The sequence below is a fragment of the Hypanus sabinus genome, chromosome 23 (assembly GCF_030144855.1).
Source record: "Hypanus sabinus isolate sHypSab1 chromosome 23, sHypSab1.hap1, whole genome shotgun sequence".
Taxonomy (NCBI): domain Eukaryota; kingdom Metazoa; phylum Chordata; class Chondrichthyes; order Myliobatiformes; family Dasyatidae; genus Hypanus; species Hypanus sabinus.
In genome coordinates, this window is record NC_082728.1 from 12,993,332 (window position 1) to 13,007,326 (window position 13,995).

At 41.6% G+C, this 13,995-nt stretch overlaps 1 protein-coding gene across 9 annotated transcripts in view; it reads right to left on the reverse strand.

Moving 5' to 3' along the window:
- The window catches only part of LOC132379976 (endonuclease V-like), a 160,367-nt gene that overhangs the window by 107,564 nt on the left and 38,808 nt on the right, over window positions 1–13,995 (reverse strand). For 3 of the 9 annotated variants that reach the window (XM_059948394.1, XM_059948395.1, XM_059948397.1), the window contains exon 7: window positions 11,392–11,520. The exons of 1 other annotated variant lie outside the window; for it this stretch is intronic. In XM_059948394.1, coding sequence (XP_059804377.1) covers window positions 11,392–11,520 — 129 coding nt within the window. Of the gene's footprint in view, window positions 1–1,939; window positions 2,007–2,774; window positions 2,881–8,643; window positions 11,039–11,391; window positions 11,521–13,995 lie in introns of those variants that run through there. 5 more of the 9 variants (XM_059948400.1, XM_059948396.1, XM_059948393.1 and 2 more) reach the window with 5 other exon arrangements.

Consider the following 13,995-nt stretch of genomic DNA (forward strand, 5'->3'; position numbering starts at 1 on the left):
TTTTCATACCTTTTTAACTATTTGTTACACAGTAAGCAGTAGTTTGTCTTTTTCATACCTTTTTAACTACTTCCATGAAACCAGATAATTGAGGCAGCCGCTTAACTGAGCCAAAATATACTGGTTCCAAAATGACCCAATTAACTGGAATCTACTGCATTTCTTTATTTCCTTGCAAATGCCTGCAAGAAAACGAATCTCAAGGTAGTATATGATGACATACTGTCTACATACTATGATAATAAATTTACTTGCAATTTTGAAAACTGTTCGCAATACTCCAGATGGGATCTGACCAACACCTGACAGTCTCAGCAGTACACCCTTACTTTTACATTCAGGTCCTCTGGAAATATAGCACAGCAAGGGCTGCAATTTAACCTTCGATGGTAAAAGATAGGACAGCTGACAGTAATGTTTCCCACTCTAGTGTTCCAATAATTAAATGATAACATTCTTTCATGACTCCTGCTGATTTAAATCTTCTTGCTGGATATCTACGCAGCTGGTTGTTTGAAATTTAAATTGGACTGAAGTTAGGAGGCCAGGTTGCCATTTAGGTATCACAGCAGAATATAATGCACTTTCTGTTGGCTCATACGCCACTGACACCACTGTGGCATTTAAATAGTAGCTCTCACTTAATACTCAAACACCAAAAAATTCTTACTTTTTTCTCTCAAATGTATCTAAGTTTTACACTTGTTTATATATTTAGCAAGTATTCATTCCAGTTGTTTGGTGCTGAATCTGGTGTTTCCTCCATTTAATTTTTATTTAGAGATACAGCATGGTACTAGGCCCTCTCCGTGCCACCCATGTGATCAGTCAACCTATCAACTCATGCGTCTTTGGGATGTGGGAATAAACTGGAGCACCCAGAAGAAACCCACACTATCACGGTGCAAACCTACAAACTCCTTACACACAGCAGTGGACTTTGAACCTGGGTCGCTGACATTGTAATAGCAGTACACTAGCCAACATTTTACTGTCCCACCACTCCAGGATTAATAAAAACATTTTCTCATGGCAACTATATAATTTATTACAGGTTATGTGCATCTTCCTAAATTTCTCTGTGTCGCTTGTCACGTGCAGTACAATTGGTTAATATTCAGAAATATCTTTTGGTTACGACTATAACAAACACGTTGTAAGGAAGATGCTGGAGGAACTCAGTGGGTTGGGCAGCACCTGTGGAGGGAAATGAAGAGCTGACATTTTGGCTGGAGGTCCTTCATCTGGACTGTGAGCATCAAGAAGGGACTGTAGTGATTGTCAGCCAATCACCAGAGAAGCACTGAAGCTGATGACATAAAATACCTTATTCCACACAACAGAGAATCTAGTTCTCCTCTCCCCACAAGTTTCATTACAGTTTTAATTTAAATTAAAGAAACAACATGGTAACAGGCCATATCAGCTCAACAACACCACGACGCCACTTCCACCTGCTGCTCCATACACCTTGGAATATGGGTGCAGACCAGAGCACCCAGTCATGAAGAGAACATTCAACCACCTTACAGGCGGAGGCAGAAATTGAACCCAGATATTAGAATGTTCATATTAGAATTAGAATGTCCCACACCCAATGAGTGGTTTCAATAGTCTTAAAGCGTCAGTTTAAGTTAAACTGTGAACAGGTTTTATTTGCTGAAGACTGGCTCCCATTTTAATTTATCCATATATATGTTATCTATTATTTCATAAACCAGAATAAACCCTAAGAGGGGTACCGTAGCAGAAAGGAGAAAAGGAATATTCTTCTGTGAGCCCCTTTCTCTATCTTTACAATGATGTATGGATCATCTGGACTAGGTCATGTCAATGTCCATTTTCTCTACTGCCTGACCTGGTGAAGTTATCCAACATTTTGTGTGTTGCTCCAGATTCCAGCATCTGCAGTCTCTTGTATCTAAAGCATAGTTCTAAAATATTGGAGGCCCATACTGCTAAAGATAATTTTTTTTTCTCTCTCTCTTGACGTACTGCAGAAAAAACTGTAGATAAAATAAGAAATGATTAAAAGAGAGCAGCAGCAGGTTGTCCAACGATAATTTATTACTCCATTACTAAATATCAGCACACAAAGGGACGCCAGCCTGCAACTTAATGCTTCACACCGTAGTCAATGGAAACAGATTGCTCACTTAGCTCAGAAGGCAAAGAACATTATGTAATGGCAGCTCTTGAATTTGTATGGCAAACAGGTTTTGTTTTCAACCTAGAACAGAGCACAGCCCAATGGAAAAGGAAATAGAAATATCTTAAGAGTTAAACACTGAAACAGGTAACTTGTCAACACACTTCCTAAGTAGCAGCACTGACAATATACATGCTGGTGGTGGGGCATGGTAGCTTTTCATACTGTGGGGGACAATGCAGCAAAAGGACAGGCTGTCTGGCCCACAATATTGTGCTGTATTTATTAACTAATTAAACGCCGACTAAACTGGTCCCTTTGTCCCACACAAGTCTGTGTCTTTCCATTCTCTGTCTATTCATGCACTTATTTCTTTAACATAATTGCCTCTATCACCATGCCAGACAGCGCATTCCAGGCAACTACCACTCACTGTGTTAAGTAACTTGCCCCGCCCATCTCCTTTGAACTTATCTCCACTCACCTTAAATGCATACCCTCCAGCATTAGACATTTTGACTCCCGGGGGGGGGGGGGGGGGGAATAAAGCCACAGGCTGTGAACTCTATGACTCTCCTAATCTAAGTTTCAATCGGGTCTTCCCTCAGTCTCCACCACTCCGAATAAAATCAATCCAAGTTTGTCCATCTTCTCCCCATAGCACATGTCCTCTAATCCAGCAAGCATGTTGTAAACCTCTTCTGCACCCTCTCAAAGCCTCCACGTACATCCTGTGAAAAGAATAGAACTGAAGCCAATAACCCAGAATGTGGCCTAACCATAGTTTCATAAAGTTGCCCAGGACTTGAACTCAGTGCTCAAACTAATAAAGGCAAACATGCCATACACCTACTTTGCTACCCAGGGAGCTATGAATGTGGACCTTATGATTGCTCTGTACATCAATAATGTGGTCTCCAGCAATACAAAATATTTGATAGCCAACCCCTCACTAAAGCAAACAAAGGAATGACGCACTGTGTCAAAGCTAACGTCACAATTCTAATGTGGTTGGGAAGAGGAGCGAAATGACATCAAAAACTAGTGAAGGAGCACGTGACATATCTTGGTTGTGTTGAGTTGTTCTCTGATCTTGGCAATTCATTTGCAAATGTTTCGTCACCATATGAACAGACATCATCAGTGTGCTGTTAATTTGGGGTGTATCATTTGAATGCTTTACCTTTATATACTTATCAATCAGCGGATTGGTTGTTACTATGGAAACTCAATTGTGACTTAGGGAAGGGGTCTTATTACTGACTGGTTGTGTGGCGAACTCTTGTGCATTGTCTGGAATTTTGCCTGCATTGGCCTTATAAACAGGATCAAGATCTGTTTACAGAATTGACCACGGAAAATCATGCTTCTAAGAATTCTCTTGTATGCTACGGGTTTGCTATCACCATGACTTGCACTGATACCCAGTCAAATTTGAGCCCCTTTTGAGCTTCATGAATAGAGACTAGAGAGAGTTGGTTGTGCCACTTTACAGCCCGTTAGGTTCATGGATCTTTGTGGATAGTTTTCTCCCAGTCTGGCCACCATAACATTTGCTGCAGTGTCCACGTTGGATTTTGTAGGTCACACTGGTCTTGTCCAATAGCTTGATTTGTTCTTTTTGTCTTCTCAATGTTGTTGTTGGCTTATGCAGAACCACAACATTTTCCAGGTTATTTCTAGCTCACATTTTCTACCCCTGCCATCTCAGTAATATTTCCTGTAAATTTATCTTTCTTCCTTTAATAGTTCAATCAGAAGTCACTTTTTGTTCTTTACTATTTCTTCTTTGCTCTAATGGCCTATAACACTTTACCAATCACACCTCACTGTCTTTTGACAAATCCTTCTACATTGCTTATACATCTTTCTCTTTAGATTCAGAGAATCTAACATTATTACAAACAAGAATCTAACAAACATTATTGTTTGTTTATCTGCACTGATATGATAGCTTCTTTCTATTTTCTATTTTAGAGGTACAGATTTCTGTTGTATTCTACTGACTTTCAATAATGCTCAATATCAATTTACTTGGCTTCCATTTAATGTTTCCCAATTTACCTTCAATAATCCCATTTTCACTTACGCATGGTGGACTTTACATGGTTAATTACTTTGGTCTTTGAAGTTCAAAGGTTCTAAGGTACAATTAAATGTCAGAGAAATGTATACAATATACATCCTGAAATGCTTTTTCTTCGTAACCATCCACGAAAACAGAGGAGTGCTCCAAGAATGAACGACAGTTAAGCATGAGAACCCCAAAGTCCCCCCCCCAGCTCCCCTCCCTCCCACACATAAACAGCAGCGAGCAACAATCCCCCTCCCCCCACCGGCAAAAATAAAAGCGCACCCGCTACCAGCACTCATGTGTGAACAAAGCAATAGCAAAGACACAGACTTGCAGTTACCCCAAAGACTACATCATTCAACCGATAATTCGACATGCTGCAGGCTCTCTCTCTCCTAATTAGAGAGAAAGAGCTGACTCCATTTCCCAATGAGCGGAGAGACATAACAAGCAACTCGCTGGTTTAAGATGTTAAAAGGCCGATACATCGCTTTTTCCGAGCTCTGTGCCTGAAGTTCGCAAGGATCCCAGGTCCCCAGGCACACAGCAGATGTTCCAACTCTCCCAACAACACATGGGTCTCCTGTGGCGATACTGACCCTGGATCCGCCCGTCTCCAGTTCCTCGAGATCCCAGGCTTCTGAATCCATGCAGAAATCTTAGGCTGAGACTTTGGCACGCCGAATAGCAGCCGATTATGGAACCCCAAGAGTTCAAAGTAAATTTATTATCAAAGCGTGTATAGTATATGTCACCATATACCACTCTGAGATTCATTTTCTTGCAGACATTCAAAAACACAATAGAATCAATGAAAACTTCACACAAAGATGGACAAACAATGTGCAAAAGAAGACAAAACATATAAATAAACAAGCAAATACATGGATAAATAAATAAACAGATGGATGCATGCCTAAATAAATAACTAACTAAATAAAGATACATAAATGAACTGATAAATAGACAGATAGATCAATCATACTGAGAACATGAGTTGCAGAGTCCTTGACAGTGAGTCTGTAGGTTGTGGAGTCAGCTCAGTGTTGAGGTGAGTGAAGCTATCCACACCTGTTCAGGACCCTGATGCTTGAAGGCCTCGGAAGTATACCTCATCAACCATTATTTAAAATACCGTGAAGTGGTGATCACTCCCGATCTTCTCTCGCACGTAATCCCTGCAATGACTTATTGCCCATGAGTAGATGTAGCCATATTTCACTCCCCACTGGAATTTTTGTATGATGGGTCCTCTACCAAAGTAAATCCTCTGGGCTCTCTGACTCTTTTACTGCCTCTGAGGGAGCTGAAATCCCTTCTAAGTTATGGTTATATTCTAGATTTTCAAACACTTCCTTTCCACTCTTTAGTATTATCAACATTTGGTGTTATCATCAACAATGCCACATTATTTGGTAACACATGCATGCACACACACACATACACACACAATGCTGGAGGAGTTCAGCAGGTTAAGCAGTATCTATGGAGGGGAATAAAGAGACCCATCATCAGGACCTGATTTCCAGCATTTGCAGAATCTCTTGTGCCTATAATTTGGTTCATTTTCTGTTGTTTCCAATACAAGTATATAATATATGAATTAGGTGCAACTACTAAAGAGTATAATAAACACTCATCTGAATTGAGGTTTCCTATCAGATATTTGGTGTGGTCTTTCAATCAATGGCCACTTTATTAAGTACAGGAGGTTCGTGGTCTTCTGCTGCTGTAGCCCATTCATTTTAAGGTTTGACTTGTTGTGCGTTCAGAGATCCTCTTCTACACACCACTGTTGTAGCGAGTGATTATTTAAATTACTGTCATCTTGAACCAGTCTGGCCATTCTCCTCTGACATCACTCATTAACAATGGTTCTTTGCGGGAATAGGACTCATTCTCAGGGCCTCTTGACCGGCCACTTTTCGAATTCCCAAGGACACGGCCTGGAAGGCGAGTGCACCTTCAGGGTTCTGGATTTCTGTGGCTCTGGATTCAAGGCTGGTGCTGCTGCCTGATGCATCATGGAAGAACACGGAAGATCGAAAGCAGCGAGCTGCTAGCTGTGTGCCCAGGGACGCAAGTACTTTGGGCACAGGGTTCCAAAAAAGCAACACAACAGACTTTTAACACCATGAATCAGCAAAATGTTTGATATGTCTCCCCTCTCGCTGTGAAACGGGGACATCTCTTTTTCCCTTATTAGAGAGAGAGAGAGAGAGCCTATGGTGTGTTGAATACCGGGTAAACGAGTAGTCTTTGGGGTACTGCAAGTCTGTGTCTTTATTGATGCTTTGCTGCACGTTGAGTGCTCGGTGGGGGGGGCACCGATCCTTTTTTTTTGCTCGTGGGGGGGGGGGTAGGGTCATCGCCTTGCTGCTGCTTGAGCATGGGGGGGATGGGGGGGCTTTGGGGTTCTAACATTTAACTGTCATTCATTTTTTGAGACATGCCTCTGTTTTTGTGGATGGTTGCGAAGAAAAAGAATTTCAGGATGTATATTGTATACATTTCTATTACATCAAATGTACCCATTGAACCTATTGAACAAGGTGTTTTTGCCCACAGATCTGCCACTCACTGGATGTTTCTCTTTCACACCATGCTCTGTAAATTCGAGAGACTGTTGTCCCAGGAGTTCAAGTTCCTAAGTACTCAAACTACCCTGTCTGGCCCCACCAATCATTTCACAGTTCAAGTTACTTAGATCACATTTCTTCCCCATTCTGATGTTTGGTCTGAACAACAACTGAACCTCTCGACCATGTCTGCATGCTTTTTCTGCATTGAGTTGTTGCCTCATGATTGGCTGATCAGTTATTTCCATTATCAAGCAGGGTGAACAGGTGAACTAATAAAGTGGCCACTGAGTGTAGTTGCCCCAAGATTGCATTGGTTCTTTGTCAAGACCTAAATGCAATACTTCATGTAAGTTACATAATGTGGTGGGGTGGGACTAGAACTAGTTAAGTTTTAAAGGTAAATTATTTAAGAGGAACCCGAGGGAGAACTTCTTCACTCAGAGGGTGAACTTCACTTGCCCATTGTTGAGATGTTCCTGCAGCCAATGGATTTACTTTCAAGATGCTTCATCTTGTGTTATTGATATTTATTGTTTATTTATTTATCACTATTTTTTCCTTTTTGTATTTACACAGTTTCTTATCTTTTGCAAACTGGTTGAATGCTCAAGTCGGCATGGTCTTACATTGATTCTGTTACGATTATTATTATATGGATTTATAAATTATGCCCACAAGAAAATGAATCTCAGGGCTGTATATGGTGACGTATATGCTGTTTGATAATAAAGTTAGTTTGAAGTGCATGACTGTTAAGAGATGATGTGAGTCTGAAATGAGCTGTCAGCAGAAGCAGTGGCTGCAGTTTCAATTGCAACATTTAAGAGAAGTTTGGATAAGTACATGAATGGGAGTGGAATAGAGGGCTTATGGTCCAGGTGCAGGTCAAGGGGGCTAGGCAGAATAGCATCTCAGCATCAGCTCGATGGAAAGAAAGACGTGTTCTTGTGCTTTAGTGCTCATGACTTTATGGTCTTACAAATTGGCTCAACACCCTAATCTAACACAAATTTCCCTCTCTCTCTCCATAGCCATTGATTCACTTATTGTACAAGGATGAGGACTAGAAATATTGCTTGTATTATAATAGTAAAATAGCAAACCAAGCAATGACATATAACTTAATCATAAAAGCTGGAAACCCGTGGTGTAATGAGATTCAGCTATGTGCAACCAAAATGAGAAAAGCACAAGGTAATTCAAACCACCTTCTGAATCTTGGAATGGAATTACTGACTATCGTTCATTCCTCAATACTTTTTATAAGAAAATTGCATACACTTTTCAATCATGGTTCCTCACCAAAGCATTTACATTCATTTTACATGCTGCTGTAACATTGCCAATGGAAAGGTACTATGTAGAAATTAAGTGGTTGTAAATGTTACCGATGTTTGCTTCTCGAGGATTGGCACCTGTTAGGGCGTATTTTGGAGTTTTGGTATTTAGCAAGTATTAATTTCAGCAGCAACCAATCTTCAGATTTGAATGTGGATTGTAGATTGAATTTAAAATGCAGCTTGGAACAATGGTCTTCCTGGGGCTGCAGATTTGGGGTTGAAACACCCATTCACTTGATGTCTACATATGCATGAAGAGAGAGAGAGGGAGAGGGAGAGAGGGAGGGAGAGAGAGAGAGAGAGAGAGAGAGAGAGAGAGAGAGAGAGAGAGAGAGAGAGAGAGAGAGAGAGAGAGGGAGGGGGGAGAGAGAGAGGGAGAGGGAGAGAGAGAGAGGGGGAGAGAGAGAGAGAGAGAGGGAGAGGGAGAGGGAGAGAGAGAGAGAGAGAGAGAGAGAGAGAGGGGGGGAGAGAGAGAGAGAGAGAGAGGGGGAGAGAGAGAGAGAGAGAGAGAGAGAGAGAGAGAGAGAGAATGCTGATTATCATTCATTTTGGGTGTCTGGAGTGTGGGTGTGAAGAAGGTGTTTGAAAATTATATGTTCCTCAAGGAAAGCACTATTGATAGTACTCTGTAGCTATCAAATATTCCTGGTGTTACCTTTGATCTTTAGCATTTAAAAATGTCATGTGATATTGGATCAGGCATGCCTCTTCTTCCAAGGGAGACTCAAATATGATACCTGTATACATGTTTTGCTGGAATAAAGGCTTCTATAACCACTACTTCTGGTGTCTCTCTGGTGACTTTGACGTTTGTATTAATGAGCTGATATACAGGTGTATCTAATAAAGTGGCCATTGAGTGTATACATTTAAGCATTTCTATTGAAATATACCAGGGAATAATTTCAAAGGCAACATGACTGATTTCTTCATTGTTATAAGTTTGTGAGGCAAAGAACATTGAAAGCCTGATTTTGGAATGTTACTCTTGCAAGGGCTTCTGATGTAGGCAGCATGCTAATTTTGTGTTGCCTACTAATTAACATGATTTCATTGTATAAGCAGTGCTGACCATGCTGTTCACTACTGCACACATCAGCAGGGTGTCAAATATTGTGACTCGCTTGCCCTACTTAAAGCTGCTCTGCACTGTTCAAAAGCAGCACCGGCATCACTTAAAGAGGCTGCACTTTGTGGAACCACCAGGCAGAAGATGTGCTGACTTGAGCTTCGATGCTGGGAACATCAGATGGAGGAAGAATATCCTTGATGAGGCAGATGTCATGTGTACTGGCAGATCATCAACTCAGTGAAAGACTCCCCTTGGTCTCACCCGAAACTTGTTGGTCTGCCATCCAGACTTCAGGAGTATGTGCTGAGGGATGTGATGAAGCTTGGTGCAGCCACCGCAAGGGCTTGCTGGGGAAGGACGATAGTGTAGGGTTCTTCTGTTACTGGACAGGGAGGGAGCAGGTTGGGTGAGGGAGCCCCTTTATTACTGTAGTAGTACATCACCCCAGGGGGCCACGAGTGGCAAAAGTGCCATTGGTTTTAAATAATGTAATTAAACCCTACGTAATACATTGCCTACAAATGTAAGAATGAAAAGGCATTGCATGGCTTATTCTTGTATTTTTTCATTAGGAATAAAGTTTATTTTGATATATAAAAAATAATCTGTTGCTTTATCTGCCAAATGATTTGAGGAATCGCTGGAATGATTTCAGTGATGGCACCTTAGCTGAAGTGCTAATAGCTTGTATATTGTTTCTTGTTGAGTTTCAAGTAGAGGAACTTTTACACAGATGGCTGTGGTCCCTTGCTGAGACCTCCTCACTCTTCAACTCCTTTTTAGTAACCAATGCTGTAAAGATAAAGAATTTCAGAAAACACAAAGCAGTCGTAAAATTGAAGCAGCCAGTACAACTCAGTTAGCAACTACCCTGACAGGAGCTGATGATGCTCTCAAATGGTTCAGCAGTGCGTGACAAAGGCAGGGCGTTGGTCGGACTGAGATCCATAGAAAGCATCCTATCTGGATGCATAACAGCTCAGCAACTGCATGGGGCTACATGAAACTGCAGATCGCTAGAAGGGTCTGATTGACTGTTCATTTCCATGGATACAGTCTGTCCTGCCGAGTTTCTCCAGCATTTTGTGTACATAGACTGCAAGGAATTGCACAACTCTGCTTTGTGGACCCAGCTCAGCACATCACGGACACAATTGTCTCGTCTATACTTCTCATTGCTTCACTAAAGCAGCCAGCATACTCAAAGACCCCACCCCAGATGTTCAATCTTCTCCCATCTCCCATTAGGCACAAAATACAAAAGCTTGAAAGCATGTACCATCAGGTGCAAACAGCTCTTATCAGTATCCTGAATGGACTTCCCAATCTACCTCATTAGGATCTTGCATTTTTTTGTTTACCTTCAACGTACTTTCTCTGTAACTGTTACATTTTATTCCGGCATTCATATCGTTTTACCCTGTTGTACGTCAATGCACCATGTCGGCTACCCCGCAGAGTGTTACACGGCCAGCTACATCATGGTCGACGCTCAGCTGGAGGGCTGAAGAAACACTATAAGGATCAGATGAAGAATGCTTTAAGGAAGTGCAAGATCAGACCTGCAGACCTGGAGGATGTTGCTGCTGACCGTAACACTTGGCGACAGCTGTGTAGGGATGGGGTTCGTACTCTAAAGATGGAAAGAACAACCAGAAGACAGCAGAAGAGAGCCAGGAGAAATGCAGCCATGGTTGCCATCACTACCACATTTACATGTCCCACCTGCAATAGAGCTTGTGGGTCCAGGATAGGACTGTATAGTCATCAAAGATCTCACCGTTAAAGGACTGGATGTTGTTATCGGATTCCGATGGACAACTGAAGAAGAGATGTAATGATTTGATCTGAATGAACAGTGTACAAGACAAGCCTTTCACTGCAGCTTGGTACATGTGGCAATAATAAATACCAACTAATACCAAACAGAAGCTTTGTTCTCGGTTCAGCATTGCTCGCCAAATATCGTTATAACCTGCAAACCTCTGGTGAGGTTTACTGCAGTGCATACTAGTTCCCGCACTAACAAGACAAATCCCACACACAAGAGCGCTACTTGATGTCGCAGTGAAACGAAAATGATATCCACTGAGGTGAAAGGTCAATTTCGCAACACATAATCCTGGTAATTATTGGCTGACGCCTAGATGTGCAAGCCAACCATTGGAACATACCTGTCGAATTGGTTCTGGCACTCTGTATTTGCAGCAGGAATGAGTCAGGCGTGTGGCAGTGTCCAGATTAATCCTGTGGCCCACAGATACGTAAATTGGTTTTGTGCTTTTCTCACAGCTTTTAAGAGCCTGCCACATGTAAAGAAAGATATATATATATATATATTATAGCAGACTCAGTATCATCCACATGCCTTTGTTAAATGCCCCTAATGTATCTGCCTCTACCACCCCCGGGCAGCACATTCCACACGCCCACCACTCTGTGTAATAAACCTACCTCTGATATCCCCCCCTTACACTTTCTTCCAATCACCTTACAATTATGCCCCCTCATGTTAGCTGTTTCCACCCTGGGAAGAAATCTCTGGCTATCCACTCAATCTATGCCCCTTATCATCCTGTATGCCTCTATGAAGTTATCTCTGCCCTCCTTCACTCCAAAGAGAAAATCCCTCGCTTATTTCATAGAACCTGCTTTCTAATTCAGGCAGTGTCTTGGTAAATCTCCCCTGCATCTTCTTGAAAGCTTCTACATCCTTCCTATAATGAGGCAACCAGAACAGAGCACAATAATCCAAGTATAGGATAACCAGTGTTTTATAGAGCTGCAACATTTCTTCATGGCTCTTGAACTCAATCCCTTGACTAATAAAGGCCAACATGTCTTCTTAACCACCCCAATTTCCTCTTGAAAAATATCTCGGTCATTCATCACATATTCATACTTACTTGACACTTGCTCTGTGGTATTCATTAGACCTGACTACCAGTGCTGTAAGTACTGCACTCAATGGATTGTATGCTGGTCAATGTATTTCAAAGTGAGGGGGGGGGGGCAAAAGTGGAAGACACACCAACAGAACCAAACTTGTGATGTTGATCCGAGCACTGTAGCTTCAAACTGCCCATCCTATTAAGCTTTCTACAGGTGGTTTTCATAACTTTTAATCTCACTTTTCTACTCCAGGTTCAATTTCTAAGAATAACAACTTATCATCTATTAAAATAAATTTAATGTTAGATGCTTCTAACATCTAAGAAAGGATGTGCTTGCATCGGAGAGGGTCTAGGGGAAGATCAGGAGTATTATCCTGGGAATAAAAGGGTTAACGTATGAGTAGTGTTATGATGGCTTTGGGCCTACATTGGCTGGGGTTTAGAAATACGAGGGGAGGGGGGATCTCATTGAAATCTCTCAAATATTGAAAGGCCTAGATAGTGTGAACGTGGAGAAAATGTTTTCTATAGTGGGGTAATGTAGGATTAAAGGGCACAGCCTCAGAATAGAACAGAGGAGTGGAGCAATTTCTTTTGCCAGAGAGTGGTGAATCTAAGGCTACGTCCACACTAGACCAGATAATTTTGAAAACGTCGGTTTCACGTAAAAACGATCGGCATCCATAGGCCATAGGCCATAGGCATTTTTGAAAATACCTCCATCCACATTAAAATGGGTATTTGGACAAATCTCCTCCTACCGGGCATGTGCAGGGCACATCAACAGAAAACAAGTGACATGGTTGGTGTTGAATCTTGCTGTGAATGTCTGCGTTTGTGCAGTTACAGACTAGAAAAATTTAAATTGCTAAACGACGGACAGCTGTTGGCTCTCGCGCAGAAGGACTTAAAATTAAAAAAACAAATACTGGAGCGTATGGAGGCAACCAACAGGGAGTTCACGGACAGTATGACCCAGCTGACGACAAACATTGAAACACTGACTAACTCTGTTGCATTAATAAAGCACCTTGTTAAATGTATAAAAGATGTCTGCATCAATGTTATTTTGTCTTTCCATACAATGTTACATTAGGCTGTTACACATCTATTGTAACAGATGTATAAATAGGTAAACCACCTTCATACGAGCAAGGACAGAAAACAGGGCACTGTGAGTATACTTATTTATTCAGTAAGTTATGGGTCAAAATAGGTAAATAGGTAAACCACCTTCATACGAGCAAGGACAGAAAACAGGGCAAAGTGAGTATACTTATTTATTCAGTAAGTTATGGGTCAAAATATTTGGTGAGTACATTTCTAACTCCTCTGGCTTCAGTCTCGTTGCCATCTGTTCTGAAATTGTTAGGTTGTTCCGGCATGTCATGACAGCATTTTTTGAAATCTCTGGTCACCCCGTCCACATTACTCTGCCAAATCGCAGTTTTCAAATTTACACACTCTGGAGGGTGTTTTAGAAAAGCTCTGTTTTTGGGGGAGGAAAATGCCATTTCAGTGTGGACAGAGGGTCAAAACGACGAGAAAAAGTTTTGGTTACAGATTTATCTGGTCTAGTGTGGACGTGGCTGTGGAGGCCAAGCCATTGGGTATAGTTAAAGCAGAGTTTGATAGGCTCTTGATTAGTAAAGGCATCAAAGGTTATTGGAAGAAGGTAGGAGAATGGATTTGAGGGGGAGAATAAATCAGCCATGATGGAATTGTGGTGCAGTCTCAATGGGCCAAATGGCCTAATTCTCCTCCTGCTGTATGTCTTGTGGTTTTCCCTTCCTCTGCAATGAGGTGAGGGAAGATACCAAGGTGAATATTGCTCTATCATCAACCATTAAAGGCGAAAAAAATAAACTTTTTTCAGCCTGCTAG